Source organism: Heterodontus francisci, unplaced genomic scaffold (assembly GCF_036365525.1).
Source record: "Heterodontus francisci isolate sHetFra1 unplaced genomic scaffold, sHetFra1.hap1 HAP1_SCAFFOLD_813, whole genome shotgun sequence".
NCBI classification, from domain to species: domain Eukaryota; kingdom Metazoa; phylum Chordata; class Chondrichthyes; order Heterodontiformes; family Heterodontidae; genus Heterodontus; species Heterodontus francisci.
In genome coordinates, this window is record NW_027141019.1 from 151222 (window position 1) to 169533 (window position 18312).

General features: G+C 45.9%; 1 protein-coding gene across 1 annotated transcript in view; it reads right to left on the reverse strand.

Annotated features, from left to right (window-relative positions):
- Nucleotides 1-18312, reverse strand: part of LOC137361843 (solute carrier family 22 member 17-like) — a gene marked incomplete at its 5' end in the record, with an annotated part of 358561 nt that overhangs the window by 122619 nt on the left and 217630 nt on the right. Inside the window, 2 exons of the mRNA XM_068026446.1 lie at nucleotides 9268-9491; nucleotides 15337-15445. Of these exons, the coding sequence (XP_067882547.1) occupies nucleotides 9268-9491; nucleotides 15337-15445 (333 nt within the window). The remainder of the gene's footprint in view (nucleotides 1-9267; nucleotides 9492-15336; nucleotides 15446-18312) is intronic.

The window sequence follows — 18312 nt, forward strand, 5'->3', positions numbered from 1 at the left end:
TCCCAACTCCCCACCTTGTCTATTTCATCAGGAAGTCGATCAATTTATATCATTCTTCCCAACTCCCCACCTTGTCTATTTCATCAGGAACTCACCCAATTTATATCATTCTTCCCAACTCCCCACCTTGTCTATTTCATCAGGAACTCGATCAATTTATATCATTCTTCCCAACTCCCCACCTTGTCTATTTCATCAGGAACTCACCCAATTTATATCATTCTTCCCAGCTCCCCACCTTGTCTATTTCATCAGGAACTCGATCAATTTATATCATTCTTCCCAACTCCCCACCTTGTCTATTTCATCAGGAACTCACCCAATTTATATCATTCTTCCCAACTCCCCACCTTGTCTATTTCATCAGGAACTCACCCAATTTATATCATTCTTCCCAGCTCCCCACCTTGTCTATTTCATCAGGAACTCACCCAATTTATATCATTCTTCCCAACTCCCCACCTTGTCTATTTCATCAGGAACTCACCCAATTTATATCATTCTTCCCAGCTCCCCACCTTGTCTATTTCATCAGGAACTCGATCAATTTATATCATTCTTCCCAACTCCCCACCTTGTCTATTTCATCAGGAACTCACCCAATTTATATCATTCTTCCCAACTCCCCACCTTGTCTATTTCATCAGGAACTCACCCAATTTATATCATTCTTCCCAACTCCCCACCTTGTCTATTTCATCAGGAACTCACCCAATTTATATCATTCTTCCCAGCTCCCCACCTTGTCTATTTCATCAGGAACTCGATCAATTTATATCATTCTTCCCAACTCCCCACCTTGTCTATTTCATCAGGAACTCACCCAATTTATATCATTCTTCCCAACTCCCCACCTTGTCTATTTCATCAGGAACTCACCCAATTTATATCATTCTTCCCAACTCCCCACCTTGTCTATTTCATCAGGAACTCACCCAATTTATATCATTCTTCCCAGCTCCCCACCTTGTCTATTTCATCAGGAACTCGATCAATTTATATCATTCTTCCCAACTCCCCACCTTGTCTATTTCATCAGGAACTCACCCAATTTATATCATTCTTCCCAACTCCCAACCTTGTCTATTTCATCAGGAACTCACCCAATTTATATCATTCTTCCCAACTCCCCACCTTGTCTATTTCATCAGGAACTCACCCAATTTATATCATTCTTCCCAACTCCCCACCTTGTCTATTTCATCAGGAACTCACCCAATTTATATCATTCTTCCCAACTCCCCACCTTGTCTATTTCATCAGGAACTCACCCAATTTATATCATTCTTCCCAACTGCCCACCTTGTCTATTTCATCAGGAACTCACCCAATTTATATCATTCTTCCCAACTCCCCACCTTGTCTATTTCATCAGGAACTCGATCAATTTATATCACTCTTCCCAACTACCCACCTTGTCTATTACATCGGGAAGTCGATCAATTTATATCACTCTTCCCAACTACCCACCTTGTCTATTACATCGGGAATTCGATCAATTTATATCATTGTTCCCAACTCCCCACCTTGTCTATTTCATCAGGAACTCGATCGATTTATATCATTGTTCCCAACTCCCCACCTGGTCGATTTCATCAGGAACTCACCCAATTTATATCATTCTTCCCAACTCCCCACCTTGTCTATTTCATCAGGAACTCGATCAATTTATATCATTCTTCCCAACTCCCCACCTGGTCGATTTCATCAGGAACTCACCCAATTTATATCATTCTTCCCAACTTCCCACCTTGTCTATTTCATCAGGAACTCAATCAATTTATATCATTCTTCCCAACTCCCCACCTTGTCTATTTCATCAGGAACTCACCCAATTTATATCATTCTTCCCAACTCCCCACCTTGTCTATTTCATCAGGAACTCACCCAATTTATATCATTCTTCCCAACTCCCCACCTTGTCTATTCCATCAGGAACTCACCCAATTTGTATCATTCTTCCCAACTCCCCACCTTGTCTATTTCATCAGGAACTCACCCAATTTATATCATTCTTCCCAACTCCGCACCTTGTCTATTTCATCAGGAACTCAATCAATTTATATCATTCTTCCCAACTCCCCACATTGTCTATTTCATCAGGAACACGATCGATTTATATCATTCTTCCCAACTCCCCACCTTGTCTATTTCATCGCGAACTCACCCAATTTATATCACTCTTCCCAACTCCCCACCTTGTCTATTTCATCAGGAACTCGATCAATTTATATCATTCTTCCCAACTCCCCACCTTGTCTATTTCATCGCGAACTCACCCAATTTATATCACTCTTCCCAACTCCCCACCTTGTCTATTTTATCAGGAACTCGATCAATTTATATCATTCTTCCCAACTCCCCACCTTGTCTATTTCATCAGGAACTCGATCGATTTATATCATTCTTCCCAACTCCCCACCTTGTCTATTTCATCGCGAACTCACCCAATTTATATCACTCTTCCCAACTCCCCACCTTGTCTATTTTATCAGGAAGTCGATCAATTTATATCATTCTTCCCAACTCCCCACCTTGTCTATTTCATCAGGAAGTTAATCAATTTATATCACTCTTCCCAACTCCCCACCTTGTCTATTTCATCAGGAACTCGATCGATTTATATCATTCTTCCCAACTCCCCACCTTGTCTATTTCATCGCGAACTCACCCAATTTATATCACTCTTCCCAACTCCCCACCTTGTCTATTTCATCAGGAACTCGATCGATTTATATCATTCTTCCCAACTCCCCACCTTGTCTATTTCATCGCGAACTCACCCAATTTATATCACTCTTCCCAACTCCCCACCTTGTCTATTTCATCGGGAAGTCGATCAATTTATATTATTCTTCCCAACTCCCCACCTTGTCTATTTCATCAGGAACTCGATCGATTTATATCATTCTTCCCAACTCCCCACCTTGTCTATTTCATCGCGAACTCACCCAATTTATATCACTCTTCCCAACTCCCCACCTTGTCTATTTCATCAGGAACTCGATCGATTTATATCATTGTTCCCAACTCCCCACCTGGTCGATTTCATCAGGAACTCGATCGATTTATATCATTCTTCCCAACTCCCCACCTTGTCTATTTCATCGGGAAATCGATCAATGTATGTCACTCTTCCCAACTACCCACCTTTTCCATTTCATCAGGAACTCGATCAATTTATATCATTCTTCCCAACTCCCCACCTTGTCTATTTCATCAGGAACTCACCCAATTTATATCATTCTTCCCAACTCCCCACCTTGTCTATTTCATCAGGAACTCAATCAATTTATATCATTCTTCCCAACTCCCCACCTTGTCTATTTCATCAGGAACTCACCCAATTTATATCATTCTTCCCAACACCCCACCTTGTCTATTTCATCAGGAAGTTCATCAATTTATATCATTCTTCCCAACTCCCCACCTTGTCTATTTTATCGGGAAGTCGATCAATTTATATCATTCTTCCCAACTCCCCACCTTGTCTATTTCATCGGGAAATCGATCAATGTATGTCACTCTTCCCAAATACCCACCTTTTCCATTTCATCAGGAACTCGATCAATTTATATCACTCTTCCCAACTACCCACCTTGTCTATTTCATCGGGAAGTCGATCAATTTATATCATTCTTCCCAACTCCCCACCTTGTCTATTTCATCAGGAACTCGATCAATTTATATCACTCTTCCCAACTACCCACCTTGTCTATTTCATCGGGAAGTCGATCAATTTATATCATTGTTCCCAACTCCCCACCTTGTCTATTTCATCAGGAACTCGATCAATTTATATCACTCTTCCCAACTACCCACCTTGTCTATTTCATCAGGAACTCGATCAATTTATATCATTCTTCCCAACTCCCCACCTTGTCTATTTCATCGGGAAATCGATCAATGTATGTCACTCTTCCCAAATACCCACCTTTTCCATTTCATCAGGAACTCGATCAATTTATATCACTCTTCCCAACTACCCACCTTGTCTATTTCATCGGGAAGTCGATCAATTTATATCACTCTTCCCAACTACCCACCTTGTCTATTTCATCGGGAAGTCGATCAATTTATATCATTCTTCCCAACTCCCCACCTTGTCTATTTCATCGGGAAATCGATCAATGTATGTCACTCTTCCCAAATACCCACCTTTTCCATTTCATCAGGAACTCGATCAATTTATATCACTCTTCCCAACTACCCACCTTGTCTATTTCATCGGGAAGTCGATCAATTTATATCACTCTTCCCAACTCCCCACCTTGTCTATTTCATCAGGAACTCGATCAATTTATATCATTCTTCCCAACTCCCCACCTTGTCTATTTCATCGGGAAGTCGATAAATTTATATCATTCTTCCCAACTCCCCACCTTGTCTATTTCATCAGGAACTCGATCAATTTATATCATTCTTCCCAACTCCCCACCTTGTCTATTTCATCAGGAACTCGATCAATTTATATCACTCTTCCCAACTCCCCACCTTGTCTATTTCATCGGGAAGTCGATCAATTTATATCATTCTTCCCAACTCCCCACCTTGTCTATTTCATCAGGAACTCACCCAATTTATATCATTCTTCCCAACTCCCCACCTTGTCTATTTCATCAGGAACTCGATCAATTTATATCACTCTTCCCAACTACCCACCTTGTCTATTTCATCAGGAACTCGATCGATTTATATCATTCTTCCCAATTCACCACCTTGTCTATTTCATCAGGAACTCGATCAATTTATATCATTCTTCCCAACTCCCCAGCTTGTCTATTTCATCAGGAACTCGATCAATTTATATCATTCTTCCCAACTCCCCACCTTGTCTATTTCATCAGGAACTCGATCAATTTATATCACTCTTCCCAACTCCCCACCTTGTCTATTTCATCGGGAAGTCGATCAATTTATATCATTCTTCCCAACTCCCCACCTTGTCTATTTCATCAGGAACTCGATCAATTTATATCACTTTTCCCAACTACCCACCTTGTCTATTTCATCAGGAACTCGATCGATTTATATCATTCTTCCCAATTCACCACCTTGTCTATTTTATCAGGAAGTTGATCAATTTATATCATTCTTCCCAACTACCCACCTTGTCTATTTCATCAGGAACTCACCCAATTTATATCATTCTTCCCAACTCCCCACCTTGTCTATTTCATCAGGAAGTTCATCAATTTATATCATTCTTCCCAACTCCCCACCTTGTCTATTTTATCGGGAAGTCGATCGATTTACTTCATTCTTCCCAACTACCCACCTTTTCCATTTCATCAGGAACTCACCCAATTTATATCATTCTTCCCAACTCCCCACCTTGTCTATTTCATCAGGAACTCACCCAATTTATATCATTCTTCCCAACTCCCCACCTTGTCTATTTCATCAGGAACTCGATCAATTTATATCACTCTTCCCAACTACCCACCTTGTCTATTTCATCAGGAACTCGATCAATTTATATCATTCTTCCCAACTACCCACCTTGTCTATTTCATCAGGAACTCACCCAATTTATATCATTCTTCCCAACTCCCCACCTTGTCTATTTCATCAGGAAGTTCACCAATTTATATCATTCTACCCAACTCCCCACCTTGTCTATTTTATCGGGAAGTCGATCGATTTACTTCATTCTTCCCAACTACCCACCTTTTCCATTTCATCAGGAACTCACCCAATTTATATCATTCTTCCCAACTCCCCACCTTGTCTATTTCATCAGGAACTCACCCAATTTATATCATTCTTCCCAACTCCCCACCTTGTCTATTTCATCAGGAACTCACCCAATTTATATCATTCTTCCCAACTCCGCACCTTGTCTATTTCATCAGGAACTCAATCAATTTATATCATTCTTCCCAACTCCCCACCTTGTCTATTTCATCAGGAACTCACCCAATTTATATCATTCTTCCCAACTCCCCACCTTGTCTATTTCATCAGGAACTCGATCAATTTATATCATTCTTCCCAACTCCCCACCTTGTCTATTTCATCAGGAACTCGATCAATTTATATAATTCTTCCCAACTCCCCACCTTGTCTATTTCATCAGGAACTCGATCAATTTATATCACTCTTCCCAACTCCCCACCTGGTCGATTTCATCAGGAACTCGATCGATTTATATCATTCTTCCCAACTCCCCACCTTGTCGATTTCATCGGGAACTCACCCAATTTATATCATTCTTCCCAACTCCCCACCTTGTCTATTTCATCAGGAACTCACCCAATTTATATCATTCTTCCCAACTCCCCACCTTGTCTATTTCATCAGGAACTCGATCGATTTATATCATTCTTCCCAACTCCCTATCTTGTCTATTTCATCAGGAACTCACCCAATTTATATCATTCTTCCCAACTCCGCACCTTGTCTATTTCATCAGGAACTCAATCAATTTATATCACTCTTCCCAACTACCCACCTTGTCTATTTCATCAGGAACTCAATCAATTTATATCACTCTTCCCAACTACCCACCTTGTCTATTTCATCGGGAAGTCGATCAATTTATATCATTCTTCCCAACTGCCCACCTTGTCTATTTCATCAGGAACTCGATCGATTTATATCATTCTTCCCAACTCCCTATCTTGTCTATTTCATCAGGAACTCACCCAATTTATATCATTCTTCCCAACTCCCCACCTTGTCTATTTCATCAGGAACTCACCCAAACTCTATTGCTCTGTTTTATGACTGTTCTTCTCAATAAACCCATGGAAAAGTCATGGCACAGAAAGAGGCCATTCAGCCTGACCCTGTCCCCCTGCCCCGTGTCCGTCAGTCCAGTGTCCCCCTGCCCCGTGTCCCTCTGCCCTGTGTCTGTCAGTCCAGTTTCCCCCTGCCCCGTGTCCGTCAGTCCAGTGTCCCCCTGCCCCGTGTCCCCCTGCTCTGTGTCCGTCAGTCCAGTGTCCCCCTGCCCCTTGTCCGTCAGTCCAGTGTCCCCCACCCCGTGTCCGTCACTCCAGTGTCCCCCTGCCCTGTGTCCCCCTGCCCTGTGCACGTCAGTCCAGTGTCCCCCTGCCCCGTGTCCGTCAGTCCAGTGTTCCCCTGCCCCTTGTCCGTCACTTCAGTGTCCCCCTCCCCATGTCCCTCAGTCCAGTGTCCCCCTGCCCCGTATCCCCCTGTCCTGTGTCCGTCAGTCCAGTGTCCCCCTGCCCCGTGTCCGTCAGTCCAGTGTCCCCCTGCACCGTGTCCCCCTGCCCCGTGTCCGTCAGTCCAGTGTCCCCCTGCACCATGTCCCCCTGCCCCATGTCCGTCAGTCCCGTGTCCCACTGTGCCGTGTCCCCCTGTCCATAATCTAATTAAAACATCACAAGATGCTTCAGAGGAGCGATTAGCAAACACAATCTCACCCTGAGACAGGTACAGAGATATTCATACAGGCGACTGAATGCTCGGTCAAAGAGGGAGGTTTTAAGGAGGAGACAGAAAGAGAAACAGAGAGAGAGAGGCGGAGAGGATTAGGGAGAGAATTCGGGTGGAGTGATGGGAATCAGGGGATTGCTCAAGAGGCCGGAATTGGAGGAGATTACAGAGATAGGGAGGGTTGTAGGGACTGGAGGAGGTTACAGAGATAGGGAGGGTTGTAGGGACTGGAGGAGGTTACAGAGATAGGGAGGGTTGTAGGGACTGGAGGAGGTTACAGAGATAGGGAGGGTTGTAGGGACTGGAGGAGGTTACAGAGATAGGGAGGGTTGTAGGGGCTGGAGGAGGTTACAGAGATAGGGAGGGGTGTAGGGGCTGGAGGAGGTTACAGAGATAGGGAGGGCTGTAGGGACTGGAGGAGGTTACAGAGATAGGGAGGGTTGTTGGGGCTGGAAGAGGTTACAGAGATAGGGAGGGTTGTAGGGACTGGAGGAGGTTACAGAGGTAGGGAGGGTTGTAGGGGCTGGAGGAGGTTACAGAGATAGGGAGGGTTGTAGGGACTGGAGGAGGTTACAGAGATAGGGAGGGTTGTAGGGGATGGAGGAGGTTACAGAGATAGGGAGGGTTGTAGGGGCTGGAGGAGGTTACAGAGATAGGGAGGGTTGTAGGGACTGGAGGAGGTTACAGAGATAGGGAGGGTTGTAGGGACTGGAGGAGGTTACAGCGATAGTGAGGGTTGTAGGGACTGGAGGAGGTTACAGCGATAGGGAGGGTTGTAGGGGATGGAGGAGGTTACAGAGATAGGGAGGGTTGTAGGGGCTGGAGGAGGTTACAGAGATAGGGAGAGTTGTAGGGGCTGGAGGAGGTTACAGAGATAGGGAGGGTTGTAGGGGATGGAGGAGGTTACAGAGATAGTGAGGGTTGTAGGGGCTGGAGGAGGTTACAGCGATAGTGAGGGTTGTAGGGGATGGAGGAGGTTACAGAGATAGGGAGGGTTGAGGGGGATGGAGGAGGTTACAGCGATAGGGAGGGTTGAGGGGGATGGAGGAGGTTACAGCGATAGGGAGGGTTGTAGAGGCTGGAGGAGGTTACAGAGATAGGGAGGGGTGTAGGGGCTGGAGGAGGTTACAGAGATAGGGAGGGGTGTAGAGGCTGGAGGAGGTTACAGAGATAGGGAGGGGTGTAGGGGCTGGAGGAGGTTACAGCGATAGGGAGGGTTGTCGGGGGCTGGAGGAGGTTACAGAGATCGGAAGGATTGTAGGGGACTGGAGGAAGTTACAGAGATAGGGAGGGTTGTAGGGGGCTGGAGGAGGTTACAGAGATAGGGAGGGTTGTAGGGGCTGGAGGAGGTGACAGAGATAGGGAGGATTGTAGGGGGCTGGAGGAGGTTACAGCGATAGTGAGGGTTGTAGGGGCTGGAGGAGGTTACAGCGATAGGGAGGGGTGTAGGGGCTGGAGGAGGTTACAGAGATAGGGAGGGGTGTAGGGGCTGGAGGAGGTTACAGAGATAGGGAGGGGTGTAGGGGCTGGAGGAGGTTACAGAGATAGGGAGTGGTGTAGGGGCTGGAGGAGGTTACAGAGATAGGGAGGGGTGTAGTGGCTGGAGGAGGTTACAGAGATAGGGAGGGTTGTAGGGGGCTAGAGGAGGTTACGGAGATAGGGAGGGTTGTAGGGGCTGGAGGAGGTTACAGAGATAGGGAGGGTTGTAGGGGGCTGGAGGAGGTTACAGAGATAGGGAGGGTTGTAGGGACTGGAGGAGGTTACAGAGATAGGCAGGGTAGTATGAGGAGTGGGGGGGGAATGAAAGGGGAATCCCCCCCCCCCCCACCCCCCAGCACTTCCACACAAGGTGGAATAGCTACTTACACTTGGTGAGCCCCAGGAGGGTGAGTGAGGCGAGGCCGGTCAGGGTCATGCTGAAGAGTAGAATTCCCCTTCTCCCAAAACGGTCCACCGTGATGCACAGGGCGAGGCATGCCAACATCCCTGTGCCCGCTGACAGCAGATACATAAAGTAGAACCCTGACCCAGTGCCCGGGACTTTGTGCCGGAACGTTCCATAGCAGTGCTGGATGCCATGTCCGATGAACCTGCGAGAGTACCGGGAGAGACGTCAAGTGTGAATGATGAGTGCCATCTTGCGAGATCGAGCATCTGACCCTCCTCCCTACCTCCCACCTCCGTCCCTCAACCAATTTCCAAACCAGATCAATCATTTGCATTCTGTTCCATCAGCTTCAACCTTAGCCTTTCATGGGGAACTTTACCAAATGCCTTCTGGAGGTTCCATATAAATAACATCCGTATGCATTCCCCTCTCCACTGCTTTAGCCACCTCTTCAAAATAATCAATCTGATTCATCAGGCACCATGTACCCTTTACAAATCCTTTACGGCTCTCACTGATCAACTGAAAGTTTACAAGCTGTTCGGTTAGTCTACCCTTACTTACAGACTCCAGTCATTTCCTGACATACCTATGTTAGGCTAACTGCTCTACACTTCCCCATTTCCCCTCTCTCAGCTTTCTTAAATGGCGAGTGACCTGTTGTTACAAGGGTTTTATTTTTGTACTAAAATCTTAGAATTCTGTGTGTTTTAAAAAACTGAAAAAGGATTTTTCAGTGGACATTGACACCTGCAAGTAGCTGAAATTGTTGAACGTTGACTTTGTATACAAGAACAGGAAAGCAGGCAATTTCAAGGAACCCAACAAGGGATTTGACCTCATCAGAATGACAAGAGATACTCTATGTCTGGGCATGTCACCTGTTTAGGAAGGTTTTGCTTTCGCTTTGGACCCTTTAAAAAAACAGTGAGTTGGACAATGAGCAGCCATTTGAAATTTGGATTTTGACCTGCCTGGAGATCCGAGAGGAAGACCCAAAAAAAGTGTTACCTCTTTCTGGATAGGAATCTGCATCCCTTGAGCAGAAACCCTGTATTTTAAAGGTGGAAGATTCCTATTGCCTCCTGTCTCTGAAGAATCCCTGCATCAAGTGTGGTTGCTGATGTCTCCTGTGTTTTAAGAAATCCTGAAAGCTGTAGACGTCTTTGACTGTTTTAAGACCGAAGCAGACCTGTTGCGACAGCCCTGCTGAAAGACCGATATGAAGCCTGCTGCCATTGAATTGCCTTGAATGCCTACCCATCACAAACTGTTCATCAACTTCGTCTGGAGAAATTTTGAGTGGCAACCAACTATTTGACTCTGGGGCACCTCATCAAACCGAAGAATTTCCTACCAGAACGTGACAAACTGAATTATTTTATTATTCCTTCTATTCGTATGAAACAGCTGTAAACCAAAATCGTTTTTCCTCGGTTACATAGAAACATAGAAAATAGGAGAGGGAGTAGGCCATTCAGCCCTTCGAGCCTGCTCCGTCATTCATTATGATCATGGCTGATCATCCAACTCTGTAACCTGTTCCCGCTTTCCCTCCATATCCTTTGATCCCTTTCGTCCCAAGAGCTATATCTAACTCCTTCTTGAAAACATACAATGTTTTGGCCTCAACTGCTTTCTGTGGCAGCGAATTCCACAGGGTCACCACTCTCTGGGTGAAGAAATTTCTCCTCATCTCAGTCCTGAATGGTTTACCCCGTATCCTTAGACTATGACCCCTGGTTCTGGACTCCCCCACCATCGGGAACATCCTTCCTGCATCTACCCTGTCAAGTCCTGTTAGAATTTTATAGGTTTCTATGAGATTCCCCCTCACTCTTCTGCACTCCAGCGAATATAATCCTAACCGACTCAATCGCTCCTCATACGTCAATCCCACCATCCCAGGAATCAGTCTGGTAAATCTTCGCTGCACTCCCTCTATAGCAAGAACATCCTTCCTCAGATAAGGAGACCAAAACTGCACACAATATTCCAGGTGTGGTCTCACCAAGACCCTGTATAATTGCAGCAAGACATCCCTGCTCCTGTACTCGAATCCTCTCACTATGAAGGCCAACATACCATTTGCCTTTTTTACCGCCTGTTGCACCTGCATGCTTACCTTCAGCGCCTGGTGTACGAGAACACCCAGGTCTCGCTGCATATTCCCCTCTCTCAGTTTATAGCCGTTCAGATAATAATCTGTCTTCCTGTTTTTGCTACCAAAGTGGATAACCTCACATTTATCCACATTATACTGCATCTGCCATGCATTAGCCCACTCACTCAACTTGTCCAAATCACCCTGAAGCCTCTCTGCATCCTCCTCACAACTCACCCTCACACCCAGTTTTGTGTCATCTGCAAATTTGGAGATATTACATTGAGTTCCCTCATCTAAATCATTAATATATATTGTGAATAGCTGGGGTCCTAGCACAGATCCCTGCAGTACCCCACTAGTCACTGCCTGCCATTCGGAAAAAGACCCATTTATCCCTACTCTTTGTTTCCTGTCTGCCAACCCATTTTCTATCCATCACAATACACTACCCCCAATCCCATGCGCTTTAATTTTACATGCTAATCTCTTATGTGGGATTTTGTCGAAAGCTTTCTGAAAGTCCAAATAAACCACATCCACTGGCTCCCCCTCATCAACTCTACTAGTTACATCCTCGAAGAATTCTAGTAGATTTGTCAAGCATGATTTCCCTTTTGTAAATCCATGCTGACTCTGCCCGATTCTACCACTGTTCTCTAAGTGCTCGACTATAAAATCATTGATAATGGACTCTAGAATTTTCCCCACTACCGACGTCAGGCTGACTGGTCTATAATTCCCTGCTTTCTCTCTACCTCCCTTTTTAAATAGTGGGGTTACATTAGCTACCCTCCAATCTGTAGGAACTGTTCCAGAGTCTATAGAATCTTGGAAGATGACCACCAATGCATCCACTATTTCTAGGGCCACTTCCTTAAATACTCTGGGATGCAGACCATCAGGCCCTGGGGATTTATCGGCCTTCAATCCCATCAATTTCCCCAACACCATTTCTCTAGTAATACTGTTTTCCTTCAGTTCCTCCCTCTCACTAAACCCTGTGTTCCCCAACATTTCCGGTATGTTATTTGTGTCCTCCTTTGTGAAGACAGAACCAAAGTATGCATTTAGTTAGTCAGCCATTTCTTTATTCCTCATAATAAATTCCCCTGTTTCTGACTGTAAGAGACCTACATTTGTCTTCACCAATCTTTTTCTCTTCACATATCTATAGAAACTTTTCCAGTCAGTTTTTATGTTCCCCACAAGCTTGCTCTCGTACTCTATTTTCCCCTTCTTAATCAATCTCTTGGTCCTCCTTTGCTGAATTCTAAACTGCTCCCAATCCTCAGGTCTGTTGTTTTTTCGGACAAACGGTTAACTGTTGCTTTTTTTAATGTATTGTGTGTGTGCATGACAGCCAGGGAGATAAGGAGCTTTTTGTATATCGATTTACTTAATTGTTGGTTAAGACTTGTTCTTATAATAACTAGTTCATTTTGTTGTTTATTAAAGAAACCGAATTGGTGTGGTTTATTCTGGATGACAAACAGAGGATCTAATTGGCTGTTCTTCGGTATGTGGGCAAATCTATTGATATGTTGTGACCGGTGGAGAAGTGGGACTGAATTAACAGTGCACTCCTCTGCCACAGTCATAACTTTGTGCAATTTTCCAATCGAAACGAATTGTTCCCCAATAGAGAAAATGTGGTAAGATTACAGTTCGGGAATCTGCAATGTTCTCACCTACTTTCCAAGAAACCCTTGGTTAGATCCCATCTGGTCCTGGGGGATTTGACACCCTTTAGTCCCATTATTTTCTACATTACTCTTGTTTAGCTCATGTTAATTTTTTTGAGTCCCTGTGCCTGATTCAATATCAATTTCCTTGAGATTTCTGGCAGGTTGACCTCTTCCTCTTCTGTAAATAATGACACAAAGGATTGATTCGTGCCTACTAACTGAGGCCTGGTGTCCCATAATTCTGGCCTACTAACTGAGGCCTGGTGTCCAATGATTCTGGCCTACTAACTGAGGCCTGGTGTCCAATGATGCGGGCCTACAAACTGAAGCCTGGAGTCCAATGATTCGGGTCTACTAACTGAGGCCTGGTGTCCAATGTCGCAGGCCTACTAACTGAGGCTTGCTGCCCAATGATTCTGGCCTACTAACTTAGGCCTGGTGTCCAATGATTCGGGCCTACTAACTGAGGCCTGGTGTCCAATGATTCGGGCCTACTAACTGAGGCCTGGTGTCCAATGATTCGGGCCTACTAACTGAGGCCTGGTGTCCAATGATTCGGGCCTACTGAGGCCTGCTTTCCAATGATTTGAGCCTATTAACTGATGCCTGGTGTGCAAAGATTCAGGCCTACTAACTGAGGCCTGGTGTCCAATGACGCAGGCCTACTAACTGCGGCCTGGTGCCCAATAATTTGGGCTAACTAACTGAGGCCTAGTGTCCCAATGATTCGGGCTTACTAACTGAGGCCTGGTGTCCAATGACACAGGCCTACTAACTGAGGCTTGGTGTCCAATGACGCAGGCCTACTAACTGAGGATTGGTGTCCAATGATTCGGGCCTACTAACTGAGGCCTGGTGTCCAATGACGCAGGCCTACTAACTGACGACTGGTGTCCAATGATTTGGGCCTACTAACTGAGGCCTGGTGTCCAATGACGCAGGCCTACTAACTGAGGACTGGTGTCCAATGATTCGGGCCTACTAACTGAGGCGTGGTGTCCAATGGCGCAGGCCTACTAACTGAGGACTGGTGTCCAATGACGCAGGCTTACTAACTGAGGCCTGGTGTCCAATGATGCAGGTCTACTAACTGAGGACTGGTGTCCAATGACACAGGCTTACTAACTGAGGCCTGGTGTCCAATGATTCTGGCCTACTAACTGAGGCCTGGTGTCCAATGACACAGGCCTACTAACTGAGGACTGGTGTCCAATGATTCGGGCCTACTAACTGAGGCCTAGTGTCCAATGACACAGGTCTACTAACTGAGGACTGCTGTCCAATGATGCAGGTCTACTAACTGAGGACTGGTGTCCAATGATGCAGGTCTACTAACTGAGGCCTGGTATCCAATGATGCAGGTCTACTAACTGAGGCCTGGTGTCCAATGATTCGGGCCTACTAACTGAGGACTGATGTCCCATGATTCGGGCCTACTAACTGAGGACTGGTGTCAAATGATGGAGGTCTACCAACTGACGACTGATGTCCAATGATTTGGGCCCACTAACTGAGGCCTGGTGTCCAATGACGCAGGCCTACTAACTGAGGACTGGTGTCCAATGACACAGGCCTTCTAACTGAGGCCTGGTGTCCAATGATTCGGGCCTACTAACTGAAGCCTGGTGTCCAATGACACAATCCTACTAACTGAGGACTGGTGTCCAATGATTCGGGCCTACTAACTGAGGACTGGTGTCCAATGACACAGGTCTACTAACTGAGGACTGCTGTCCAATGATGCAGGTCTACTAACTGAGGACTGGTGTCCAATGATTCGGGCCTTCGAACTGAGGCCTCGTGTCCAATGTTTCTGGCCTACTAACTGAGGCCTGCTGTCCAATGATGCAGGTCTACTAACTGAGGACTGGTGTCCAATGATTCTGGCCTACTAACTGAGGCCTGGTGTCCAATGATTCTGGCCTACTAACTAAGGCCTGGTGTCCAATGATTCTGGCCTACTAACTGACGACTGGTGTCCAATGATTCGGGCCTACTAATAAACTCACTGAAACAAATGAGGAGTCTGAATCAATCTTGGGGCCTGGTCCTTATTGAGCATTTTGGCGATCCTTCTCTTTCTCGCTTTCTCGAGTAGTCAAGGAGAAAACTGCCATTGGTGTAACAAAGGGAGGAAGGTGTCAGGGCACCAGGGAGCAGGCCGAGGCCTGAGGTTGTTCAAACTTCCCCCTCAACCCCACCTCCACAAACCAAGCCCCCCGCCCCTTAACGCTGATCCACGACGGCCTACTCACGTGGTGAAGCCAAGGATGAGAATGTTCTTCCAGATATTTCTGCTATTCAGCAGCTTACAGATGGAGTGTGGGCTCGGGCCTTGGTTGCCAGGGTAACCGGGGTCCAACTCTAGAGAGCATGGGAGGAAGAGGTGGTTGAGAAACGACAGATGGAGAGGAATAAACCGAAAATAAGGCAGCTCAGAGGGAAAATACAAATATAAGTAGCCATTAAAATTTGCGAGGCAGGTCATCAAAGAACAAAAGCAAAACAATAAATAGGGTTTCTTTTCAGAGTGATAGGGTTGAAAAGCAGGGAAGTTATTACAAATTGATATCAAAAATGGTTCATATCACACTCGGAGTGTACAGTTCCTGTCTCCATATCACACTTGCAGCACTGTGTACAGTTCCAGTCTCCATATCACACTCGGAACACTGTGTACAGTTCCTGTCTCCATATCACACTCGGAGCACTGTGTACAGTTCCTGTCTCTATATCACACTCGGAGCACTGTGTACAGTTCCAGTCTCCATATCACACTCGGAAAACTGTGTACAGTTCCTGTCTCCATCTCACACTCGGAGTGTACAGTTCCTGTCTCCATATCACACTTGCAGCACTGTGTACAGTTCCAGTCTCCATATCACACTCGGAACACTGTGTACAGTTCCTGTCTCCATATCACACTCGGAGCACTGTGTACAGTTCCTGTCTCTATATCACACTCGGAAAACTGTGTACAGTTCCTGTCTCCATATCACACTCGGAGCACTGTGTACAGTTCCTGTCTCTATATCACACTCGGAGCACTGTGTACAGTTCCTGTCTCTATATCACACTCGGAGCACTGTGTACAGTTCCTGTCTCTATATCACACTGGGAGCACTGTGTACAGTTCCTGTCTCCATATCACACTTGCAGCACTGTGTACAGTTCCAGTCTCCATATCACACTCGGAACACTGTGTACAGTTCCAGTCTCCATATCACACTTGGAGCACTGTGTACAGTTCCAGTCTCCATATCACACTCGGAGCACTGTGTACAGTTCCAGTCTCCATATCACACTGGGAGCACTGTGTACAGTTCCTGTCTCCATATCACACTTGCAGCACTGTGTACAGTTCCTGTCTCCATATCACACTGGGAGCACTGTGTACAGTTTAAGTCTCCATATCACACTCGGAACACTGTGTACAGTTCCTGTCTCCATATCACACTCGGAACACTGTGTACAGTTCCAGTCTCGATATCACACTCGGAACACTGTGTACAGTTCCTGTCTCCATATCACATTCGGAACACTGTGTACAGTTCCAGTCTCGATATCACACTCGGAGCACAGTGTACAGTTCCTGTCTCCATATCACACTTGCAGCACTGTGTACAGTTCCAGTCTCCATATCACACTCGGAACACTGTGTACAGTTCCAGTCTCTATATCACACTCGGAGCACTGTGTACAGTTCCAGTCTCCATATCACATTCGGAGCACTGTGTACAGTTCCTGTCTCCATATCACACTTGCAGCACTGTGTACAGTTCCAGTCTCTATATCACACTCGGAGCACTGTGTACAGTTCCAGTCTCCATTTCACACTCGGAACACTGTGTACAGTTCCTGTCTCCATATCACACTTGCAGCACTGTGTACAGTTCCAGTCTCCATATCACACTCGGAGCACTGTGTACAGTTCCTGTCTCCATATCACACTCGGAGCACTGTGTACAGTTCCAGTCTCCATATCACACTCGGAACACTGTGTACAGTTCAAGTCTCCATATCACACTCGGAGCACTGTGTACAGTTCCTGTCTCCATATCACACTCGGAACACTGTGTACAGTTCCTGTCTCCATATCACACTTGGAGCACTGTGTACAATTCCTGTCTCCATATCACACTTGGAGCACTGTGTACAGTTCCTGTCTCCATATCACACTCGGAACACTATGAACAGTTCCTGTCTCCATATCACACTCGGAGCACTGTGTACAGTTCCTGTCTCCATATCACACTCGGAACACTGTGTACAGTTCCTGTCTCCATATCACACTTGGAGCACTGTGTACAGTTCCTGTCTCCATATCACACTTGGAGCACTGAGTACAGTTCCTGTCTCCATATCACACTCGGAACACTGTGAACAGTTCCTGTCTCCATATCACACTTGCAGCACTGTGTACAGTTCCAGTCTCTATATCACACTGGGAGCACTGTGTACAGTTCCTGTCTCCATATCACACTGGGAACACTGTGTACAGTTCCTGTCTCCATATCACACTTGCAGCACTGTGTACAGTTCCAGTCTCTATATCACACTCGGAGCACTGTGTACAGTTCCAGTCTCCATATCACATTCGGAGCACTGTGTACAGTTCCTGTCTCCATATCACACTTGAAGCACTGTGTACAGTTCCAGTCTCTATATCACACTCGGAGCACTGTGTACAGTTCCAGTCTCTATATCACACTAGGAGCACTGTGTACAGTTCCTGTCTCCATTTCACACTCGGAACACGGAGTACAGTTCCTGTCTCCATATCACACTTGCAGCACTGTGTACAGTTCCAGTCTCTATATCACACTCGGAGCACTGTGTACAGTTCCTGTCTCCATATCACACTCGGAGCACTGTGCACAGTTCCAGTCTCCATATCACACTCGGAACACTGTGTACAGTTCAAGTCTCCATATCACACTCGGAGCACTGTGAACAGTTCCTGTCTCCATATCACACTCGGAACACTGTGTACAGTTCCTGTCTCCATATCACACTTGGAGCACTGTGTACAGTTCCTGTCTCCATATCACACTTGGAGCACTGTGTACAGTTCCTGTCTCCATATCACACTCGGAACACTGTGAACAGTTCCAGTCTCCATATCACACTCGGAACACTGTGTACAGTTCCTGTCTCCATATCACACTGGGAACACTGTGTCCAGTTCCTGTCTCTATATCACACTGGGAGCACTGTGCACAGTTCCAGTC